The sequence below is a fragment of the Rhinolophus sinicus genome, chromosome 4 (genome assembly GCF_057876585.1).
Source record: "Rhinolophus sinicus isolate RSI-liver-muscle chromosome 4, RSI-T2T, whole genome shotgun sequence".
In the NCBI taxonomy this organism is placed as follows: domain Eukaryota; kingdom Metazoa; phylum Chordata; class Mammalia; order Chiroptera; family Rhinolophidae; genus Rhinolophus; species Rhinolophus sinicus.
The window spans coordinates 109,069,677-109,092,485 of NC_142504.1; the positions used below are offsets into that span (position 1 = coordinate 109,069,677).

Consider the following 22,809-nt stretch of genomic DNA (forward strand, 5'->3'; position numbering starts at 1 on the left):
TTAGCTATTATTCTAGTTTTAGAGAACGACTGTATCACTCTAGGCTGCTTTTGTGACATTCATTTAATAAAATGAAATAGCGGGTCTGACCTGAACAGTGTATAAATTAGTATAAGAAAATGTGCTTTCTGTATCAAATCTTGGTTCAGTATTTATTATAGGATAAACAATAATTCTATGCCTTAGCTCCAAAGATAGAAAATTGTAATATAAACCTTTGCCTCTATCCCTAACATCTCACATTAAGTAGAAATGAAAGAAATCCCATGTGTCTGTATGCCTACCTGGCATTTTGCTTCGACGAGCCAGCTCCAGCTTGCCGACACCCTCCTGCAACAGCAGACAGCTTCTGTGAACTAGCTTTGATCCTCTGGCAAATTTCTTTGCCACTGGTAGACTGTGTGTTCCCATGTCAGCCGTATCTTCAAAGAAGTCTGAATCTCAGCCATGGGGCATTAGGTTGCCTGTAGGTAAAGGTGCAGCTTAAGTATGAATGAGAAAAGCAACTACTTTTTGAAAGACTGTAGCATGATCACTTTGAGACTATCTATTAGAAAATTTCCCCCTCATTAGCTTATTTTATTACTAAAAAGGACATTAAAATTCTCATATGTGGGCATTTAAACTTGGAAATATAATTTTCCAACCTTCATAAAAATCTTCCCAAAAGAAAAGATTGTGGCTTCAAAGTGTTAAAAATATTAAACATGCAATGTTTAAAATATTGGCTTGCAGAAACAATTGATTTTCAAAAGGATGAATGGATTTTTACTAGTGAGATTTCAACTAGAAATCTTTGCATAACTAACATGTGAATTGAATAATCAAGTGTCAAGGTTAGTAAATACAACCAATGATACCTTTATTCCATTTAAATCAGTACATTTTCTAAGAAGCCTTTCTTCATGGCAGCCATCAGTGCAAGTTTAGAAATAAACTAAACTTAAAACAAGGTCTTAAAAAATTGAAGAACAGGCAATACTTCCTAACTCATTTTATAGGCCAACATTACCCTGATACCAGAACCAGGCAAGTGAAATGCACAAAAAAGAAAACTAAAGACCAATATCTCTGATAAGTACAGAGGCAAAAATCCTAAACAAAATACTAGCAAACTGAATACAACAATACATTAAAAAGATAATACATCACGATCAAGTGGGGTTCATTCCAGAGGTGCAAGGATGGTTCTACAGACGCAAAACAATGTGACACACCACAGTAACAAAATAAGAGATAAAGGTCATGATTGTATCAATAGATACAGAAACAGCATTTGATAAGCTGTAATACTCATTTATGATTAAAATAGTCAAGAAAATTTGTATATAAGGAAAGTACTTTAACATAATAATGGCCAAATGTGACAAACCCTGAGCTAATATCATACTTAATGGTGAAAAATTGAAAGCTTTTCCTCTACGATCAGGAACAAGACAAGGATGCCCCTCTCACCACTGTTATTCTACATAGTGTTGGAAATCCTCGCCAGAGCAATCAGGCAAGAGAAAGAAATAAAAGGCACCAAATTAGGAATGAAGAAGTGAAACTGTTACTTTTTGTAGATGACATCATTTTGTATACAGAAAACCCTAAGACTCCATTAAAAAACTATAAGAAACAATAAACAAATATAGTAGAGTTGCAGGATACAAAAATCAATGTGCAAAAATCCATTGCATTCCTATATGCTAACAGTGAAACTTCAGAAAAAGAAATGAAATAAACTGAAAAACCAATTCCTTTTGCAATGGCACCAAAAAAGAATAAAATACCTAGGAATAAACTTAAAAGGATGTGAAAAACCTATACACTGAAAACTATAAATATTATTAAAAGAAATTGAAGAAGACACAAAGAAATGGAAAGATATTCTGTGTTCATGGATTGTAAGAATCAACATAGTTAAAATGGTCATATTACCCAAAGCAATATACAGATTTAATGCAATCTCCATCAAAATCCCAATTGCATTTTTTAAAGAAATAGAAAAAAAAAAATCATCAGATTTGTATGGAATCAGAAAAGACCCTAATAGCCAAATCAATCCTGAGGAAAAAGAACAAGGCCAGAGGTATCACACTCCCTGACTTCAAATTATACTACAAAGTGACAATAATCAAAACATCATGGTATTGGCAGAAAAACAGACAGAGCGACCAATGGAACAGAATTGAGAGGCCAGAAACAAACCCACATATATATGGGCACATATGTAATTTTCAATAACATACAACAGAGAAATGAAGGCCTCTTCAATAAATGGTGCTGGGAAAATTGGAAAGCCACATACAAAAGAATGAAACTAGACTGCTATTTATCACCATATACAAAAATTGACTCAAAATGGATCAAAGACCTAAATATTAGACCTGAAATATAGTAGAAAACATAGGTACTAAACTTATGGACCTGGTCTTAGAGAGGATTTTATGAATTTGACCTCAAAGGCAAGGGAAGCAAAAGCAAAAACAAATGAATGGTAGTATTATCAAACTAAAAAGCTTCTGCACAGCAAAAGAAACTATTAACAAAACAAAGAGGCAACCAACCAAGTAGGAGGAGATATCTGCAAACAACACCTCCAATAAGGGGTTAATATCCAAAATATATAAAGAACTCATACAACTCAACAAGAAACCAAACAATCCAGTTAAAAAATGGGCAGAGGACCTGAACTTCTCCCAACAAGACATACAAATGGCCAACAGTATGTATTCACTAGCTATCAGGGAAATGCAATTTAAAAGCACAATGAGATATTATCTCACACCTGTCAGAATGGCTAGTATCAACAAGACAAGTAGTAATAAGTGTTGGAGAGGCTGTGGAGAAAAAGGAACCCTCATACACTGCTGGTGGGAATGTAAATTTGTACAGCCACGATGGAAAACGGTGTAAAGGTTCCTCAAAAGATTAAGAATAGAATTACCAAGTGACCCAGCAATCCCTCTTTGGGTATCTACCCAAAAAATCTAAAAACATTTTCCTGTAAAGTATGTGTACCCCTACGTTCATTATTCATGGTGGCCAAGTCCTGGAAACAACTGAAGTGTCCTTCGATAGAAGATTGGATAAAAAAGATGTGGTACACACATACATTGGAATATTACTTGGCCATAAGAAAAGATTAAATACTGCCATTTGCAACAATATGGATGCATCTTGAGGTAATGCTAAGTGAAACAAGTAAGATGGAAAAAGTCGAGAATCATATATATATATGATTTCACTCATACCATGTTTCCCGGAAAATAAGACTCGGTCTTTCATTAATTTTTGCTCCAAAAGACGCATTAGGGCTTATGTTCAGGGGACGTCATCCTGAAAAATCACGCTAGGGCTTATTTTCCGGTTAGGTCTTATTTTCAGGGAAACATGGTGTGTGGGATATAAAACTGAAAACAAACAAGACAAACAAAACCTCATAGACACAGACAACAGTACAGCGGTTACTAGAGGGGAAAGGAGGCTGAGGGGAGGTAGTAAAGGTGACGGAGGTCAAATGTATGGAGACAGTGATTTGACTTTAGATGGTGAACACACAATGTGATAATATGAACAATGTATTATAGAATTGTAATTTGAAACCTATATAATTTTATTGACCAATGTCACCCCAATAAATTTAATGAAATAAAAAAAATAAAAGTACTCTTAATGCAATCCATATCCCACAAAACCAGGTCTTCAAATTAAGTATTTCAAAGCCTTAAACTAAGATTAAAACAAACACATATTCAATTACATTGTCTTCATTAAATTTTAAAATAATTTTTGTAAGCACAGAAATGTGTCTAATAAAAAAATTTCCTTCTTTTAAATTTCCATTCATGTGTTTTATAGAATTCACACTATATTAGTATTTAGCATTTTAGCACACATAGATACTGGGGATGCGTGAACGAAAAATTATTTTGATGGCTGTCCTACCAAAACAGTTTGGAAACAAATAGCTTTAGGAACCTTTTTAACTTCTGGTTTTGCTTCTGGTTAATTTTCAAAGTCAAGTATCAATTTTGAAACTGCTTTTGCATTCATGCACCAAATACGAAATCTGTGCTTACTAACCCAGGAAAACGAACCAATCCCCCCCAAAGCCTTCCACACACACCCTCAGAGGGCCGGCACTAGCTTCCCCCGCTAAGCCATCGGCACTCCCGCCCGGGCAGGAGGTTGCGTGCGAGGCTGAGGCTCCTCCCGGGGTCCAGCCTGGGGATGCGGAGTCAGAGATTGCAGTATCTGACCCGGCTGAGTCATCCACCGGAAGCCTTGCCAGAACCAAAGCGGACGTGAATTATCCACCAAGCTGGACTAGGACCCGCGGCGGCAGCAGCAGCAGCAGCAGCAACAACAGCCGCAGCAGGAATCCCCCAGGTACCGGGCCGGGAGGCGCCCCGGTCGTCACGTCCCCAGGGCGGAGCTCCGGGGGAGCGCTGCAGGGAGGAAGGGAGGGAGCAGCTAGGCAAGATGTAGACGCTAGAGGAGAAAGAAGAATGGGAGCGGACCAGAGGAATGGTGGCAGGAGGTAACCGGGCGGGACGGCGGCGGGGTTGGGGTCACTTTAGCCCGGGCGCTGCGCAGAGCGGGGCGCTACCGAGCATCTCCACCAAGGTCATGGCCGCGTGACCCCAGCGTAGGGGCGCTGCGACCCTCCCCGGGTCAGAAGCTAGTCTCGGGGTTGGGAGTGACACCCGGGATCTACTGACGTCACCGCGCTGCGATTTGCCAGCAGGGAGGGAGTGGCCAGTAACCCGAGCCTGGGGCGGTGTTGAGAGGGAACGATGGGCGGAAACTTTGGGGAGTGTGAGTGGGAGGGAGCAGCAGGATGACTAGGGCGCTAATTGGAGCCTGGATGGAGTTTCCATGGAGCCCGGGGCAAATTCCGGGGGCGGCACCCTCGCCAGCACAAAAGCCTGTCCCCTCTGCGATCCAGTTTGTTGTTTGGACATTCTCTCTCTTTCTGTCCCTCTCTACCTCGTCTATTCTTTCCTTCTTCCCTCCTTCTTTCCCTTCCTTTTTTCCTTCGTATCTTTTTTCCTTCTATTTTAATTCCATCCTTTGCGGTTTTTTTCTTTCTTTCACATCTTTCATCTGTTCTTCATTGGCTGCTTTCCCTCAATTTGAAAAAATCGCCTCTTCAGCTGTCTTCCCTCATCCGCAGCCACAGTAGTTAATTTAATAGATTGCCCACTTCCCAGATACTCCGCGATCCTGTAGCCTCTGCTCACACTCCCTGCTGAGGCTGTTTCAGGTGCAAACTGCCTGTGACATTCACTACCTTCCCGCCCTCCTCCTGCAGCCTCCCACTTCCCACTTCCCTCCCATCCCTCCCCCCCCCCCCCCCCCAGCTCTCCCCAGACAGTCTGATTGTTGGGTCTTCCTCCCTGTCTTCTCCCTCTTACTACCTGCAAATATTGGAAAGTCTCGAGAACCAGGTGAATTTCTTCTCTTCTGCCTCCACTGTACCTTCTGAGTAATTCCATCCCATTTGCCTAGAATCCGGATGCCTGGGCTCCCACTCTTGCTCCGGGACTTGGCCTTAAGTCACCTACCCCTGCTCACAAACACCCCGTGGCTGGCTTTGTTGCAGGTGCAGTGGGTGGGGTGTGCTCCACAGACCTCACATGGAATGTACACCTTCCCCATTCCGTGTTGGCTCCTCTGTAAACTTCCGGTGGTTCATGGCCCACCCTCCACGTAAATTACCTTGGGAGGCTGTTAGAAGATAAACTGAGGCACACTACAAATTTTAAGAGTGTATTTGAGCAAAAATCAGTTTGAATCCAGCAGCATCCAAGCTAGCAGATAGAGAGGAGCTCCGAGGAGCTGTACAAAATGAAAGACCTTTATAGGCAGAAAGGAGCAGGAACAAGGAAGTCATATAGGCAAAAAAGCAGGTTGGTTATTGCAGTTGCTTTCCTTCAGGGGATGGCAGGGGTCTGTGGGGCGGATGACCTCACTAGTGCTGATCAGGCGATTCCTGATTGACTGGTTTAAGATTCCATTTCTGGGAGAGCTGAAACTGTAATTAAGTCTAGATTTGGGGACATGGCGCTTCACATACAGGTAAATGATTCCATTTGGAGCCCCTTGTTTTGAACAAGCCTCAGCGTAACCCTTGACTCCTTGGGCTGTCTCTCCCCCGGTGTGGTCATCCACCCAGCCTGTCCAGTGCACCCTCCGCTCTGCAGTGCAGATGCTGCCTCTGTATTCAGCAGTCCCCAGTCTATGGCAGCCGTCTACCAGCAAGTTCCCAGCCTTTTTCTCCGCTGGATGGTGAGCCACAGTACTGTTCTAAACCTCCAGTGTATTCTTATAAAACAGTTGTTTAAAACCCATGCGTGGCTTTCCAGATCACAGCTCAAATTCAGGCTTCTAAACCCGGCATGGGAGCCCATCCTGTGACTATGACAGGACACCACACAGACCCACGCCATGGAGCCCACACAAACCATGCCCTTCTCGCTGCATTCTTTGCACCTGCCAATCCCACAGCCACAGCCTTAAAATTCACCTCCCCGGTCACCACCTTACAGAAACTTCTGTCCAACCTTGTAGAACCAGGTCACCGCTCACCTTCTCCATAGCTTCTAAAGAGAATTTATTCTGCTTCTCTGTGGTCTTCCTTAGCTCTTTGTAAATTGTCCTGTTGCAGAGACATGGCTGGCTTGAAACATGCATTTATGTTTGTGTGTCTCCCCTAGGATGGGAATTCCTAGCCAGGAACTATGGCGTTTATTGCCCGTTTTCTTCTTCAGAATCATGTAAGGGAAGTTCTACATAAATACTCTTTGAACAAATTCACATTTGGATATGTGTATGGGGGGTGGTGGGGCAGGGAGTTGGCAGGCGTTCACGGACCTCAGTAAGAGAACAATGCCATATGCTTGGAAGCAGAAGGCTTGCTTTTGTGACCGACTCTTCCGTTCTTACTATGAGACCTGAGGACAGTATTTCAGTGTTTTGACCTGTCTGTCCACCTGTAAAAGAAAAACTAGTTTAATATCAATTTATTTTATTGGCAGGAAATCAAATCTTTCCACATTGCTGTGGTTTTATGACACAATTGAACTGTGGCACTGGCACCCAAAGGTTTTATTTTGTTTTATATTGAAATTAATTCCTTTTTAGAATTATTGGACAAGGTCCGTTTGGTTTCAAGTTTCAATCCTCTCACAAGCTTTACTGTACAAATGAGATGGGGGCATCAAGACGAACTGAGGGAACAGAGTCATTCCATTACCTTGTTCCAGCCCCTGTCTTTCAATGGTGTGAGCTGGGCCACTTCCTGGAGTTGCACTTGTGTGTGTGTGTGTACCAACTAGTGTGTGTCATTGCTATGGGGCAGATACTAATGGGAAATCCTATGCTCCTGACCAGCACCTGCATGTTGAAAAGGAATGAAGGGGAGGAAATGAGATGAAGAAAGATGGAAGAAACCGGAAGTGAGCCTTTGTAATTAAGAGCAGTTAATAATGTAAAGTTCAAATTGATGAACGGACCCTCCAGTTCATTCCTTTGCTTGTTCAGGCAAGACAACTACACCTACACACACTCTCACATTCACCAGTCTAAGCTTATGCCTGCCTCACCCTGGGTCGAAAGCTCTTATGCTCAGGTGGGACGAAATCTAAATTTATTTGTGTCTGGCATCTCCAGCTCTCCAGTTCTGTCCTTCTTTGGGTCTTTTTGGTGCCACCTTCTGGTAGGCCTGTTGCACTGACATTTGACTGTCCCTCGGGCTTCCCTCCTAGCTCTTTATTTTCTGAAATGTCCTCAAGGGTAAGGTGAGGACAAACGGGCTGGAAGTGGCCTGGAGGCAGGCTGGACTCTGCTGCTCTGGGGTCCTTGCCCACTGCAGACACAGCAGCCTTCCAATGTCTGCAGCTGTTGTGTTCAAGCCGTTGCAGCTGGAGGCTCTGGACAGGCTTCATGACCTGAGGACAGCAAGGAACCTTCAACATTTTGTCCTCCATAAGTGACCTATTAAGTACAGAGGACCGCTGTGAAAACTATACCGCTGCTGTATTTACTTGGTTGATGTTATAATACATTTTTTTTTTTTTTTCCAAATTTTAAAGAATCAGCCCTGGTTTGGGCTGTTGTTCTCTATTTAGAGAATGGCCTTCACACTTTTTTTTTTTTTTTTTTTTTTACACGACACTTTTTTTCCCCTTCCAAAATCAGAGACATCTCCTCTTGAAAAAATATCTTAGGAGGAAGCTTCAAGGAAACCATTCAACAGTGGAGAGGCTCTGGTTGAAATAGTTGTCGCCCATCCTCGTGGCACCCACTCAGCTCCTCTTTTCTCTCCTGCTTCTGAGAGACCTAGGGGCCTGCTGACTCCTATTCTCCCACAGAGCCTGGGAGGTAGGGCGCCATCTTCCTTGAAAATTACATTTTTGAAGAGATACCTTCTAAGGACTTGAGAAACACTGTCCTGGATTGTAAAAGGAGAAAGAGGCTTTTCAAAAGAGTTCGGTCTCAAAGAAGCACAGAAAGAATTTACAATAACAAGTTGTCTGAAGTAAAAGCTCTCTGGGCCTAGAGGCAGGATGAAGCTTGTTCTAAAGTTTAGTCAAGCTGAGGGAAGGTCAGGCCGGCTTGGTCAGGCTGGATCCAAAATCGGTGCTTCTGCTTCCGTGTCCATCTGATGACTTGAGATTTGGGCTTCATGTTTCACAGCCCTGCCCAGGGGCTCCCTTTGCAGCCCATTTCCTGCAACGCCGGTGGAAAAGGTGTATCTTTTTTGGAGTCCCTTGATTCAAAGTACATTTTGAGTCTCCCCAGTAGTAGTCCATATTTTAGGTCAGACCATCCCAAACAAGCCCTCCAAATCTGTTGAAATCCATTCAGCCGTTTAAACGTGACATGGTGACAGAAATGTTATCATTTTTATTTACAGAGAATTATTTATAATTCATAGAACTTTGTTTCTAAATTACACTAGGGGCACGAAACTGAGCGGGGAGTAGCAACAACAGGGGGACTTTTAGCTCTGGCATCAAAGTGCGGCTTCTGGTCCTGACTTCCTGGATGCTGCCCGGGGGATGTGGAATAAGCGACTAAACCTCAGTTCCTGGTGTCTGACATGGAGTCATACCTGTGTTGACCTTGTATGTTGTGGGGATTATATGAGATGATACATGTGAAGTGCTGAGAACAGCGCCTGGCAACCAGACGTGGTGGCCATCGCTACACTAAGGGAAGGAGTCAGCAGGTCTCAGGGCAGGCGTTCTGGCCCCTGCAGGGGTCCTCTTGCTAAGGGTGGTACCCATCAGGAGCCCTGGGATTGGCTACTTTGTGAATAAACCAGTGTATTTGTTACCTATTGATGCTGTAACACTTTACCAGAAATGTAGTGCCTGAAAACAATAACAATTTATTATCCGACAGTTCTGGAGGTCAGAAGTCCAAAGCAGGTCCACTGAGCTACAATTTTTCCCCCATAGGCTCTAGGACAGAATCCTGTCCTTGCCTTTTGCAGTTCCTAGCAGCGGCCTGCACGCCCTGGGTGGTGGCCTTGCATCATTCTCACCTTTGCTTCCCTCATCACAGCTCCTTCTCTGACCTTGAACTTCCTGCCTTCCTCGTGAGGACCCTGTGATGACATTGAGCCCCCCTGGATCATCCAGGAGAATCTCCCCATCTCAAGATCCCTAATTCAATCACATTTGCAAGGTCTCCATTGCCATGTAAGATAATGTAATCATAGGTTTGGAGAATTAGACATGGATGTTTTTGGGGGTGCAATTATTTTCCCAACCACACCCACGGTCCATTGACAGGCGTCCTAATGACAGGTGACAAATTGGAGGGTTTGGCTGATGTGCTTCTGTGTTGTTGTTTTAGATACAGACCTTCCCTGATGGATAATCTCGGGGAAGCAAATGGCACTTTTGCCATCAACTTATTAAAAATGTTGGGTGAAGAGGACAACGCACGGAATGTGTTCTTCTCTCCCTTGAGCATCTCCTCTGCCCTGGCCATGGTCCTCATGGGGGCCAAAGGGGACACGGAGGCCCAGATATCGCAGGTAGGTGGCACATCACAAAGGGATAGCAATGGCATGCTCCTTTCTGTGCCTCCACCGAGCTGGTCTTTTCATACCTTCACACCAGCTGATGAAAGCCAGTGTGGCTGGTCGGTGGGAGGCGGGGACCCCATGGTGATGGACAAAGGACAGACATGGATAGAAAGGTAAATTGTGTGAGACAGGTGATCTCTTCTTAGAGAAATCAAGTTGTTACGTTGTTTTCTCTAGATGAAAACATCAATGTGTTATTATAGCAAAATTTGATAAGGCAAGCTGTAATTCTGCCCCACAGAAAAGGCAAGAATTTCAACTTTGTTATATTTAAAATCTTTGCTAATGTTTTGTTTCAAATTGAAATGCAGCTGTGTAAATGAACTTTTTGTTAAATGGGTTATTCCTAGTGTACGATTATGCCCGAGTAGAAGAAGAATGCGACACAAATGTAGACTGCTCTCTTCTGGAGTTATTTAGAGGGAAATGTGATCTGATTACTCTGAAAGGGGTGATATGTGACCTCAGCTACAAATGAAGTAGTGGATGACACTTTAGGGAAGTAGTCCTTAACCGCTTTGTTTCTTTGGCAGGCTTGTGAAAATGTCCCAGAACATTGCCCCATACACATCATTTTATCACTAATGTCAGGGGGTATGGATGCTCTTGGCAGTGCGTGCAAGGGTTTTGGTGGCAACCAGAGGTGGCGCCACACTCCTTACTTCCAGCTCACTGGAGGACTGAGGCTTAGGACTGGGAGTGTTGGGTGATACTGGGACAACCTGAACTCTCACTCTGATCTGACATTTAAATCACAGTCTGGCCTGAAGGCCTGAAGTGCTGATGGGACATTTTCATGTGCTTTTCTGCTCCTTCTTGTAATTCTGTGGGTCAGATCCATTCCAGCTACCTACTTGTTCTGTTCAGTTTCCCTCCTGAGTTTTCACACCCTGCCTTCCTGGCCTGGATACATCTGCTAGGGCAGGGATTTTACACCTGAGGGTGATTTTACTTCCCAGGGAACCTTTGGCAATGGCGGGGTAGTTTTGTTTGTCGTAACTGAGAGGTGCTGCTGACACCTAGTGGGTAGAGGCCAGAAATGCTGCAAAATACCCTACAACGCCCAGGACAACCCCCACAACAATGTCTCTGGCTCAAAATGTCAACAGGGCAAGGTTGAGAAACCCTCTACTAGACGGTTAAGCCAAACTCCTTTTAAGATAGGATCCTCTGTGATTTTCAGTGCAGAGATTTGTTTGGAGAGATAGTTCTTCGAGGGAACAACATGGCAATGTTAAAAAAAGTTTGTGTTCGTGTTTTCTATTACCAGGCACTTTGTTTGAATACAGGTAAAGAAGTCCACCAAAGTTTCCAGTCACTTCTCTCGGAAGTTAACAAATCCGACACGCAGTACTTGCTCCGAACTGCCAACAGACTCTTTGGAGAAAAGACGTGTGAGTTCCTCCCAGTAAGTAATACTCACACACTAATGAAAAAGAAATTGAAAATAAAATAGAAACTACAGGGGACCAGAGATAAAGTATATAGCTCTAATGTTTTAAAAATGTACTTAGAATTACACCTCTATAATGATAATTTTGAATTTTATGATTGCTTCTGAATTACGTCCTTTTTTATTGTTCCTGATACATCCCTCCTGGACGTCAGTGTCAATATGTCCATCCTCCTGCACCTAGACCTGCTTCTCCCCCTTGATCTCCATCCCTCAGTGACCGCATCATCCCGCATGTATATGAAGCTCCCCTGCCCGCCCAGTGTCACCTCTGGTTGTTGGGCTGTTCCCGCCGAGCTGCCCTCCCAAACTCTCTTAACTTTGTCCCCTCATCTGAATTACCCCCTTCATTGCCTGGGTCCAGATGCTCACTACCTTCTACATCATTATTCTAATTGTTTCCCACTGATCTCCCAAATCCAGTCAGGTCCTTCTCTTTGTCTCATAAGCGCACTCTTGATAGAATAGTCTTTCTAAAATTAAAATCGGTTCATAAAACTGAGGTTTTAAATCTGAGTAGTTCTATGTATTGCAGCACGTAGGTCCCAAGTTTCCTAGTCCAGTGAAAGCCGACCACAATTCAGTAAGTGAGGGCCAAACAATTACAATATGTAGGGTGAAGCTGTCTCTGAGACGAATGACATGAGCAGGGCACCCCAGCCCCCTGACTGGCTGGCAGCGCCCAGGATTCTTCTGTCAGACTCAAATACATCCCTGTGTTGGCTGCTATTGGGTGTTACCCACGGAGGTTGCCTGCTCTGGGTATAAAAATCAGTGGAGATGATTTCAGATCTTTTAGCGGGCTATGTCTTCTAGGGTAAGCATGAGTGGTCCCAGGAATCTCCTGGTTAAGCCAAATTCATTTTGAGCATCAGCCTGATCTTTGAATATTGTGGTTCAGGAGTACTGGGGACACAGGGAGCCACCCTCTATTTTTCTCAGTTGCTTGGCTCTTCTCTGTACCTGTTCTTTCTTCTGTAGAAGCTAAAATATTTGAGAACAGGAGATGGGCAGAGGATGGGCACCAATTGCCAGGCACATTATATCTGAAACCAAGTTTTTGTGAGGCGAGTTATATTTGGGTCCTAATGTATTGGGTGTAGGCCCTTCCTGATGTGACCCCAACTGACATTTCAAGACTCATCCCTGTCACTGTGTTTCCCCTGATCCCTGCACACACACACACACACACACACACACACACACACACACTCACTACCCTCTAGACTTATCACATTCCACTCCTGGAGGAGCTGTAAGATTTCTTGATATTCCAGTTCTACCATGGAGCCTCCCAATTATTCCACAAATATGTTTCAGACACTGGGGTTGGTGCTGCTGATACACAAGTGAATAAAAGAGAGTTCAATTGCCTGATGTGGGGGTGGGGGGAGAAAAATCACAATCAAGCGGAAAGTCAGTATGGAGTTGAAGTGTCTGTGGCTGTTTGGTGCATGCCTGCCACCATCCCTGTTCCCAGAACATCTTGTAACTCTCTGTGTGTATACGTCATCTCTTGGCAGCCTGTGAGCCACCCCAAGTCTCATGCCATGTTTTCACTCTGGTGCCCAGCACCGAGCAAGGACCAGGCATAGAGTTGGTGGTCTATACCCTTTTGTTAAGTGCATGAATGAGTCTTAATGTGCAGGGTGACCTGTGCATTTAGGCTAGAAACGTGTGAAGTTGAAAAACAAAAAAAAAACAAAATGAAAAAGAAAAATGTTTTCACACTGTGGGAACCTTTGCTGAATAGGGCCAAACTCGGTATTTTGCATTTGTAGGCTTTTAAGGAATCCTGCCAGAAGTTCTACCAAGCAGAGCTGGAGGAGTTATCCTTCACTGAAGACACGGAGGAATGCAGGAGTCACATAAATGACTGGGTGACAAAAAAGACTGAAGGTGAGAGATTTTAGTTTAGCAGACCTGGCATTGTGAAGGAAAAGAGAGCTGAGAGTGCCTGGCATGACCTGTTGCCACCGGGACCCTGGAACCAGTGGCCGGTTTGTGTGTGCTTGCTGTGTTTTTCAGGCCAGCCATGCAATTCTGTTATTTTCTTTGGGCTTATTAGATCACAAAGTGGTGATGTCAAAAAAAATGCTTAAACCTAGTGTAAGGATCTCAGACCCCTCCCCTCTGGACCATGCTGGAAAATCCCCCCAAATTGCTTCCTCATGGGGACCCTGTTTATCTTCTACCTGGGAGGACCCTTGCCCTGCTCTGAGGGCAGAATGACATTGAACTTGGGTGAGAGCTGAGATAGGGCGACATTTCATGTTAAGTCCCTGTGGTAACGTGAACAGCTCTGGTTTTATCCGTGGCCTGTTCCTTCCTTGATCACGTGCCTGTGGGTCAGTTTGCTTTCAGATCATGACCTTTTCTGAATTTGCTTTATATCCTGGAGGTTCAGCTAATGTAGAGGCTGCAGTCTCCTGTCTAGACCACATTCTGTCTCACCAGAAATAGTTCTGCCCATCCCAGACTAGATAATGGACATGCTTTTTTACTGTCCCCTAAATACCTGACACGTAATTTAGAGACCTCCAAAAAGTGGGGGAGTTAAGTTACTATTTCTTCCTGTGCCCACCAAGCACTCTTTATTCTATCCATTCAATCTTTATGGCACACCTGCGGGTATACACCTGCTGTGTATTAGACAACAGTAAATGACCTTTGGAAGGGAAGGTCATGTTTTCATAGGCCACGCATGCAGTGGTCTCTTGCTCTCTAGCAGTCCAACAGTCCTAAGTCACTGAGGAAGCCAGAAGCTTCTCCACACCTTACCTCCTTATGTCCCTTACCTTCCATGGCTGCTCACACTCTTCTTTCCATCAGGCTGACCTCCCATATGTTTTGCTAGAGCATTAGAGCTGGGGGGACTTTGGGGATCACCTTGTCCCTGCTCTCATTGGACAACACAGCTTGTGCCCTTTTATTCATCCCCCAATTCCTTTGCCCCATTTACTCCCATTGGGAAACCTGCCTTCTCCCATTTACTGCTCTGTATCCCCATCCTTTGGAAGGCTCTCCTCACCTAAATGAGATTTGAAGGTTGGCATACAGCAATGATACTCAACCAGAATTAACCTTCAGGTGACATTTGGCCATGGCCAAAGTCATTTTGGGTTGTCACAATTGGGGGGAGTGCCATTGGCTAAACACCCTATAGTGCACAGGACAGACCCCACAACAAAGAATTATCTGGCCTAAAATGCCGAAGTGGTATGGTTGAGAAGCTATGGTGCTAAGGTTGAGAGGCTTACAGTTGCAATCAAGACGCTTGAGTCATTTTCTCATCTTAGCCACTTGCATCCTATGGGACCTGGGCAAAAATAAAGTCAGACAAATGCTCTTAACCTGAATTTATAAATTGAGGGCAAAATGAGAGTTGACCTGTCTGCTTCAGGACTATTGTTTAAGGACACACAATACCCTGTGTGTGTGTGCATAGAATGGAAACCATCACCCCGAGTTATCAGGCGGCCGGAAAGATGGGATTCCAGCCTGGCTGTCAACTAAGGCTCAGTGTTATCTGTCGAGAAGATTTTTGTGAAAAAGTATTCATTCCCTCTACTCCCCCCCCCACCCCCCCAAATGGCAATAAACTTCTCTGATGTTCTTTGCAGGTAAGATTTCAGAGATACTCGGTGTCGGGACAGTTGGCCCACTGACTAAGCTGGTTCTCGTGAATGCCATCTATTTCAAAGGGAAGTGGAACGAGCAGTTTGACAGAAAGCACACAAGGGGAATGCCCTTTAAAACCAACCAGGTAGGGAAATAGTTTTCAGATATACTGCTACTTTCTTTAGGTAGTATGCTGGGAAAGACAGTGATTGGGAAAAGTAAATAATTTATTTCTCACTATTGTGTTTGTTAATCTATTTCTGAATGTATTTTGTGCCCCTGTATAGCTACCTTCTATTGGAGAGGGAAGAGAAAAACCAAAATAATCTTTATATTGTTAGTTTCCTTTTTTCATCCTTGGTCGAATTGATCTTCGATCTCTGGTCATATTCTTCAGATTGAAAGGAAATTTCTTCTAAACCTTGAGATTATGCTTGTACTGTACTGTCACCATCTACATTTACTTAGACACCTTCTTGCAATGTCAGGGACAACTATGCTTATTTATTGCTTTAGAATTCATGGTGACACAATTATGAACACAAGAGAAAAGGTCGTAGCGGACGTTAAAGCTACATTTATTTTTTAATTTTTGGGGCTCTTTTAAAAATAAAAATTGCATGTATTCACGGTGTACAAGATGACGATTTGATGTACGTAGTGAAATGACTACTATAGTCAAGGTAACTAACACATCTTCCCACAGTTACCTTTTTTTATGTGATAAGAGCCCTGAAATCTACTCTCAGCAAATTTCCAGTGTTCGATACAGTATCATTAACTATAGTCATCAAGCTGTATATTAGATATCCAGACTTATAAGCCTAACATGAAAAACACTTCCCTCCATTCTCTTTTGAATATGATAATGGTTTGGGTAAATAGCTATTAGCTTGGAAATGGACCTCCATCAACTTGATAATAGCATATTACACAAAGATTAAAAAATCTAAAATTATTTGGTGCAAGTTATAAAAATGGTGGCCCCAACACATCTTGTTAAGATTCCCCCTTCATGATAACCAAAGGCATAAAACCAATTATACAATTGAGCAACTTTTCAGAATTAAAGTATAACTCCCTCTGGCCTATATATCTTCTCTAACCTGATCTTTCAGCCTAAAGGCCCAAATTCTCCTCTCAACTTAGAGAAATAACTTTTAATTATAAAGTCCCTGGGAGTGCTTTTCTATGCATATTCTCAAAAGAGAAAAAATACCCCACAACTTCTTCAAAAAATAAGAGTTTTATGTCTATCTATACTCGTCAGTTCATTCTCTCACCTGTTGTAGTTCATCTGCTGGGGCAATAGCAGGTTATCTTCAATACTAGTATGTAATAATGAAGATTTTATATGTGTCAGCATAAGTGCATAGAAGTAAGAATCCTCTTTTATGGACCCACAGGTTCTGCGATTAGACATATTTTTAGTGACCTGTGCTCATTTTTCAGTAATCTGATTTTAAGTTCATGTTTCCATTAGGAAAAAAAGACAGTGCAGATGATGTTTAAGCATGCTGACTTTAAGATGGGCTTTGTGGATGAGGTGCACAGCCAGGTCCTGGAGCTGCCCTATGTGGGGGAGGAGCTGAGCATGACCATTCTGCTGCCTGATGACAACACTGATCTCACCACGGTAAGCCCTTGGCAATGAGTCTGAGTGTCTATGCATCCAGCCTGAGCTCTTTAAGTCCAACCATGAGATAACATTTGAGAAGTTTCCAGTGATTATAAAGAGTGCTGGATGAACACCACTGCATGCGTTTGCTGAGCATGTGTATGCGTTTCTATGGAGTATATGTCGAGGAGTGGAATTGCGGGCAAGGAGACATTTTGGTGACGCTAAGAAGAGAGCGTTCCAAGAACATGAGAACATTATTCTTTATTCGGAAGAGAGGGGCTAGTTGAGGGCCCAATAATTATTGAACATACTGGAAGAGGGTAAGGGTTGATCTGGGCAATGTTTCTCCAATATTAACGTGCATACGAATCTCCTGGGGATCTTGTTAAAATGCAGATTTTGACTCAGGGGACTATGGCCTGAGATTCTGCATTTCTGACAAGATTCCCGGTGATACAGGTGTTGGTCACTGGCACACTTTGAGTAGCAAGGGTGTAAAGTACAGGTGAGGAGTTTATCTTAGACAGGAGGAGAGAGACCTCTTCCCATACAGAAAAGGAATGGAGTTCAGGATGGGAGAAGGTAAATTTGTAAGGTGGGAGGTGCAGGACCATCGTGTGTTGGTTGTCTGGTTCCCTGGGGTTTGGGGAAGCCCTCGTTTGTAACGTTTGCTGACTCCATGGTGTAAATATACTGACCATGGCTGAGTTTAGGCTCCCAAGGGTTTAACAATTGCCTCTGACCAGAGATACAAGCCAGCTCCAGTGCACTAATGTACAGAATGTTGAGGGTGGGGCCTGCTTGATTTCCCTGGCTTCTCTGTGGAATCAGGAAGCTATCAGCGTTAAGTCAAGGGTGAGGTCTGTCATTACTACTTAAGGAGAAAATTAGGAGAGTCTAGGGATAGAGCTAATGTCCCAATAGCTGTCACTGGAGGGGAACACTGACCTGGGCTCCAGGTGGTAAAGGGAAGTGGGGAGATGCAAGTGGAAGCCCCCTCTCATTCTTTCCTTCCTTGTGGATAAATAGAATGACTGACGGGTGTTGGACATTGTGAAGCTAACTCCAGGGCAGGCAGAAGGCAAACAAGGATGCCGGAAGCAACCGTCCTGTTGAGTCCCCCATTTCTGCTCTCCCCAGAAGCCACGCCCCCCTTCCTATTCAGATGATCCCCGATTCCTCCCTCTTTCTCACATCAGAGTTCTGGGCCATGCTCTGCCTTTCTTTTGGCAAACAATCTCTCCACTCATGGCGATGTGTGTCGCATGACTATAATCAATTGGCTCGGAGAATTTTCTAAACTGAAAAACATTTGAAATAAATTTGGGACATATGGGAAAAAACAAACAAAAAAACCTCGTCTCGTCTCAGGTGTTTTCTCGCTGTTTTGTATTCATAAAATAGTGAAAAATACAAGAATTTGAGGGAAAATCTTGGTGTGTTTACAAGAGGGACAATCTCTGGGATTGTCTTGGACCAGAACGCACCACCTAGTTGCATGACATTGGGTAATGGTTGGGGAAGTGGGCGCCAGGCTATTGTCATCTAGATTTAAAGACTTGACCCTTGGTTATTTCAGGTAGAGAAAACACTTACATATGAGAAGTTGAGAACCTGGACGGATCCAGAAAAGATGACTATGGGTAAAGTTCAAGTTTTCCTTCCCCGATTAAAGCTGGAGGAGAGTTATGACTTGGAGTCTTTTCTTCGAAGTTTGGGAATGACTGATGCTTTTGAGGAAGCCAAGGCAGACTTTTCTGGAATGTCCACTAAGAAGAATGTGCCCGTGTCCAAGGTCTCACACAAGTGCTTCGTAGAGGTCAATGAGGAAGGCACGGAGGCAGCTGCAGCCACTGCCGTGATCAGGAATTCCCGGTGCAGCAGAATAGAGCCAAGATTTTGTGCAGACCACCCATTCCTCTTCTTCATCAGGCACCACAAAACCAACAGCATTTTGTTCTGCGGCAGGTTCTCTTCTCCGTAAAGAGGTGCTGTACTGGGACTCCTTTCCCTTCTGCCTACCTTGCCTTAATTCAGATTCTGTGTGACCAAATCGGTGTGATGGTTTGAGTGCCACAATAAAGTGTGTGCACCTGGGAAGTCTGCGATAGTCTTGACTAAATAATCCACAGCCACTGAGAGTAACTCAGGCTTCCGACGTGTAGAGTTTGGGGCTGTTCTCATGCTGGAATATCTGGGAGCTCCTCCCTCTCATGAACTCTGCCCTCACCTACCTATTATAGGATGGCCAGCTCTCCTCAAAGTCGTGCCCACTGTTTGTGGGCATCTTCCGGAGCATGTCAAAGATTCACGAATCAGCCCTCCATCCTGCAATGATCTCAAAGCTGTGCCCAGCACCACTGCCAGGCTCACCAGGAGATGCCAGTGCCCAGGCCCGATGGCACACAAAGCCCGGGTGGACCCTCCAGAGTGAACACTGCAGCCACAAAATTCTCTGCCCTGTCAGTATCACACAGACAGCCCTCCACATCCCTTGCCTCACACAGGCCGGTAGGAAAACCACTCCTTCAGGTCTTCTTGTCAACAACCTCAGACACAAGTTCAGGGGCTTAGCACTGAGCTTCAGGACTGAGCTTGGCAGAGCCAAATCTCTGAAACATGCCATGTAGTTGTCTCCATTCCTTTTGCTTCTGAAACATACACACACCCCAAAGGAACCCAGACCAAGCACCTCTTGGAAGCAATGACCCTTCCAGTTCATCACATATGGTCCAACATGGCTCAAGTAACCTCCTGCTTAAAAGCAAATCTCCCTACATTATTTTTTTCTGATTAAAAAATAATTTGTGTTATGGCAGCACTTTGGAAACTATAAAAAAGTATACAAAGAAAGTTTAAGTTACCCACAGTGCCACTACCCAGCAATCATTGCTGTTAACGATGCTATATATCCTCCTTATTCTATGTCTGCGAATAGAAGTTATAAACATTTTAACCCAAGTTAATCATACACTTCTGTAGCTTATTTCTACCTTTAATATAAATCTTCAAGATAATTATTTTCCTATATCATCAATTTAATGTGTCAAATTGTATGACTATATTTTCTATAATCAAATCTAATTTGGGCAATTAAAATTATTCATATTATATATTATTCTGTTATGACTATCCTAAATATTTCTAAACATGCTTAGTATTTTTAAAGATACATTCCTAAAAATGATACAGTCAAGATAAAAGTTGGGCACATTTTGAGACTTCTTCCAAATTGGTCTCCAGAACGTCGTTTTATACTCCCACTTCCATCACCATTTTATGTTCCGTTAACTGCTGCTTAACTTTTTTATTATGAGTTGGACTGAAAAGTGGTTATTCCTGACTCAATTTTCGATTCAGTTCACAGCCACATGAACCATTCATATTATAGCTCTTACAGTTCACCAAAGTAGAACATGTTCTCTGTTGGGCCACGTTCATATCAAACTTTCCAAAACAGGTTTGGCCAAACATTAATCTTACACTGGAAAGCACACCTCTGTGAATCTTAATCTCACTTCTACCTTTAATTAAAAAACAAATCTACACCTTTAGTGGGGTATAATTTACACAGAAAACCTTTACACATTTAACAATTTGATAAGTTCGATACATGTATGCTCCCAGGAAACCATCCCCACACTCAAGATGATGAAAGTATCAGTTGCACCCCAAAATTTCCCCTGCACCTTTGTAATCCTTCCCTCTTGGCCTTCCCTTTCCCACCCCAACCACTGACTCTTAATTCTCATGCACCCATTGGTCTGCTTTCTGTCACTATAGCTTAATTTACATTTTCCAGAATTCTGTATAAATGGAATAAAACATCATAGACTCTTTTTGGGATGGCTGCTGTCACTCAATATTGTTGAAATTCATTCATGTGTGTATCAATAATTTGTTTCTTTTTACTGCTAAGTAATATTTCATTGTATGGCTATACCACCATTTGTTTATCCATTCACCTTTTGATGGACATTTAGGTTGTTACCAAGATTTTGCCTATTGCAAATAAAGTTTTCATGTGCATGTCTTTGTGTAGGCATATGCTGTTATTTCTGTGGGGTGGACACATGGGGGTGGAATGTCTGCGCCATGTGGAAAGTGGAAAACAGTTTGGCCATTTTTTTAAAAATTAGGCATATGCCTTCCACAAGGCCCAAAGTGGTTGAACTATTTAACATTCCCAGTCGAGTAGATGAGGCTTCCAGTTGCTTTACGTCCTCGCCAACACTTGGTATGGTCAATACTGTTATTTTAGGTGTGTACTGGTATTTCACTGTTTTCAGTTTGCATTTCCCTGAGGACTAATTATGTCCAGAATTTTTTCATGTCCTCATTTCCCAGCCATACATGCTTTTTGGTGAAATGTCTTTTAATATTATATATATATATATCTCTCTCACATATATATTTACTTTTTTGTTTTATATTTCTTACTGTTTTTTGAGAAATTTTCTATTATGGACAGCAAATCCTTTATTAGATATGTGATTTATAAACATTTTTATTCCAGCTCATGGCTTGAATTTCCATTTTGATAACAATGCCTTTCAAAGAGCAGGAGTTATTAATTTTGATGAAGTCTAATTGATCATAGTTTTGTTTATGTATCATGCTTTTGTTGTTAACTGAGAACTCTTTGCGTAATGCATGGCAACCAGGATTATCTCCTGTGTCCTTTCTGTAAGTATTGTAATATTAGATTTTACATTTAGATCTATGATCCATTTTAAGTTCATGTTTTTAATATGAAAGAATATCCTTTCTCCACTGAATTGTCTTTGCATCTTTGTCAAAAATCACCGAATTTTAGAAGTAGCTTGTCTACTGCTAGAATTTTGATTGTGTTGAATCTAAATATCATTTTGGAGAGAATAGATGTCTTAATACTATTAAATCAACTCATGACAAGGCATTTTTCTTTATTTAAAAAATTTATCTCAGTATCATTTTACTGTTTTCAGTATACAAGTATACATCTTTTGCCAGATTTATCCCTAAGTATACTATTTGAATGCTATTATGAAGAGAATTGCTTTTTAATTTCAACTTTCAATTTTTTGCTGCTAGTATATAGAAATATATTTTTTTGTGTGTGTTTCAATCTTCTATCCTGCAAACTTACTAAACTCACTTAGCTATTTTGTATTATAGATCCCATTAGATTTCTTATATAGTCTCTCTTCTTCTTTTCTTCCTAGCTGTTTTTCTTCCATTCCTCCCCAGATACAATTCTTGTTTACTATTTTAGTATGCATTTTTGCTTATTAGTGTTCCTTAAAAACGTTATATTAATTGTACTCAAGTATTTTAAATTTACATAAATTATATTGTGTTTTGTATCTCCTGTTGTTTTCTTGCTTTTCAAAATAATTTGTTTTACTGTATTTATATGATTATAAGATCCAGCCGTGCTGTTATGTGTGCTTGTTCATTACTTCTAACTGCTATATGGTGTATATTCACTACATTTCTCCTTTTCCTTTAAATGTGATGGGCACCCAGGTTGCCTGCAATTCTTCACCACTACTCATGACACTGTATTGAATATCCTAATAAATGCATCCTTCTGGTCCTATATAATAAATTTTTCATTATATGTTCCCAGGAGCAGATTTGGTAGGACAATTTTTTTTTAAATTGGGGAATATTGGGGAACAGTCTGTTTTTCCAGGGCCTGTCCGCTCCAAGTCATTGTCCTTTAATCTAGTTGTGAAGGGCGCAGCTCAGCTCCAAGTCCAGTCACTGTTTTTCGATCTTTAGTTGCAGGGGGCACGGCCCACCATCCCATGCTGGAATTGAACTGGCAACTCGGTTGTTAAGAACTTGTGCTCTAACCAACTGAGCCATCTGGTCGACCCAGGGCAATTATTTTTTAAAGGTATTCATCCCTTGCAAATTTTGGATATGAAAATATTTTCTCCCACTCTGTCATCCTTCTCATCATTTTCTCTGTAATACCATTCAATGACAGAAGTTGTTCATTGTGATGTACTTCAATGAGTACTCTTTTTAAATCTT

General features: G+C 42.4%; 1 protein-coding gene and 1 long non-coding RNA gene across 23 annotated transcripts in view; one reads left to right on the forward strand and one right to left on the reverse strand.

The window, feature by feature from the left end:
• LOC109446190 (uncharacterized) overlaps positions 1–4,704 on the reverse strand; it is a 66,473-nt gene extending 61,769 nt beyond the window's left edge. For 18 of the 19 annotated variants that reach the window (XR_016021205.1, XR_016021206.1, XR_016021194.1 and 15 more), the window contains exons 1-2: positions 4,115–4,253; positions 285–464 (exon numbers count right to left, since the gene is read on the reverse strand). This is a non-coding gene — a long non-coding RNA (uncharacterized LOC109446190). Of the gene's footprint in view, positions 1–284; positions 465–4,114; positions 4,254–4,508 lie in introns of those variants that run through there. The other variant, XR_016021203.1, reaches the window with a different exon arrangement.
• On the forward strand, positions 4,236–20,814 carry SERPINB8 (serpin family B member 8). Of its 4 annotated transcripts, none has more exons than XM_074339869.2 (8): positions 4,277–4,377; positions 9,562–9,698; positions 9,856–10,039; positions 11,361–11,498; positions 13,325–13,442; positions 15,167–15,309; positions 16,648–16,800; positions 18,365–20,814. In XM_074339869.2, exons 3-8 carry the CDS (start codon positions 9,872–9,874, stop codon positions 18,767–18,769), a joined length of 1,125 nt encoding a protein of 374 aa, XP_074195970.2. In that variant the 5' UTR covers positions 4,277–4,377; positions 9,562–9,698; positions 9,856–9,871; the 3' UTR covers positions 18,770–20,814. The 4 variants fall into 4 exon arrangements, with proteins under 4 accessions (XP_019584893.3, XP_074195970.2, XP_074195971.2 ...); XM_074339870.2 differs by having other exon boundaries at positions 9,562–9,684; XM_019729334.3 differs by lacking the exon at positions 9,562–9,698 and having other exon boundaries at positions 4,236–4,377.
• The last annotated feature ends 1,995 nt before the right edge of the window (positions 20,815–22,809 follow it).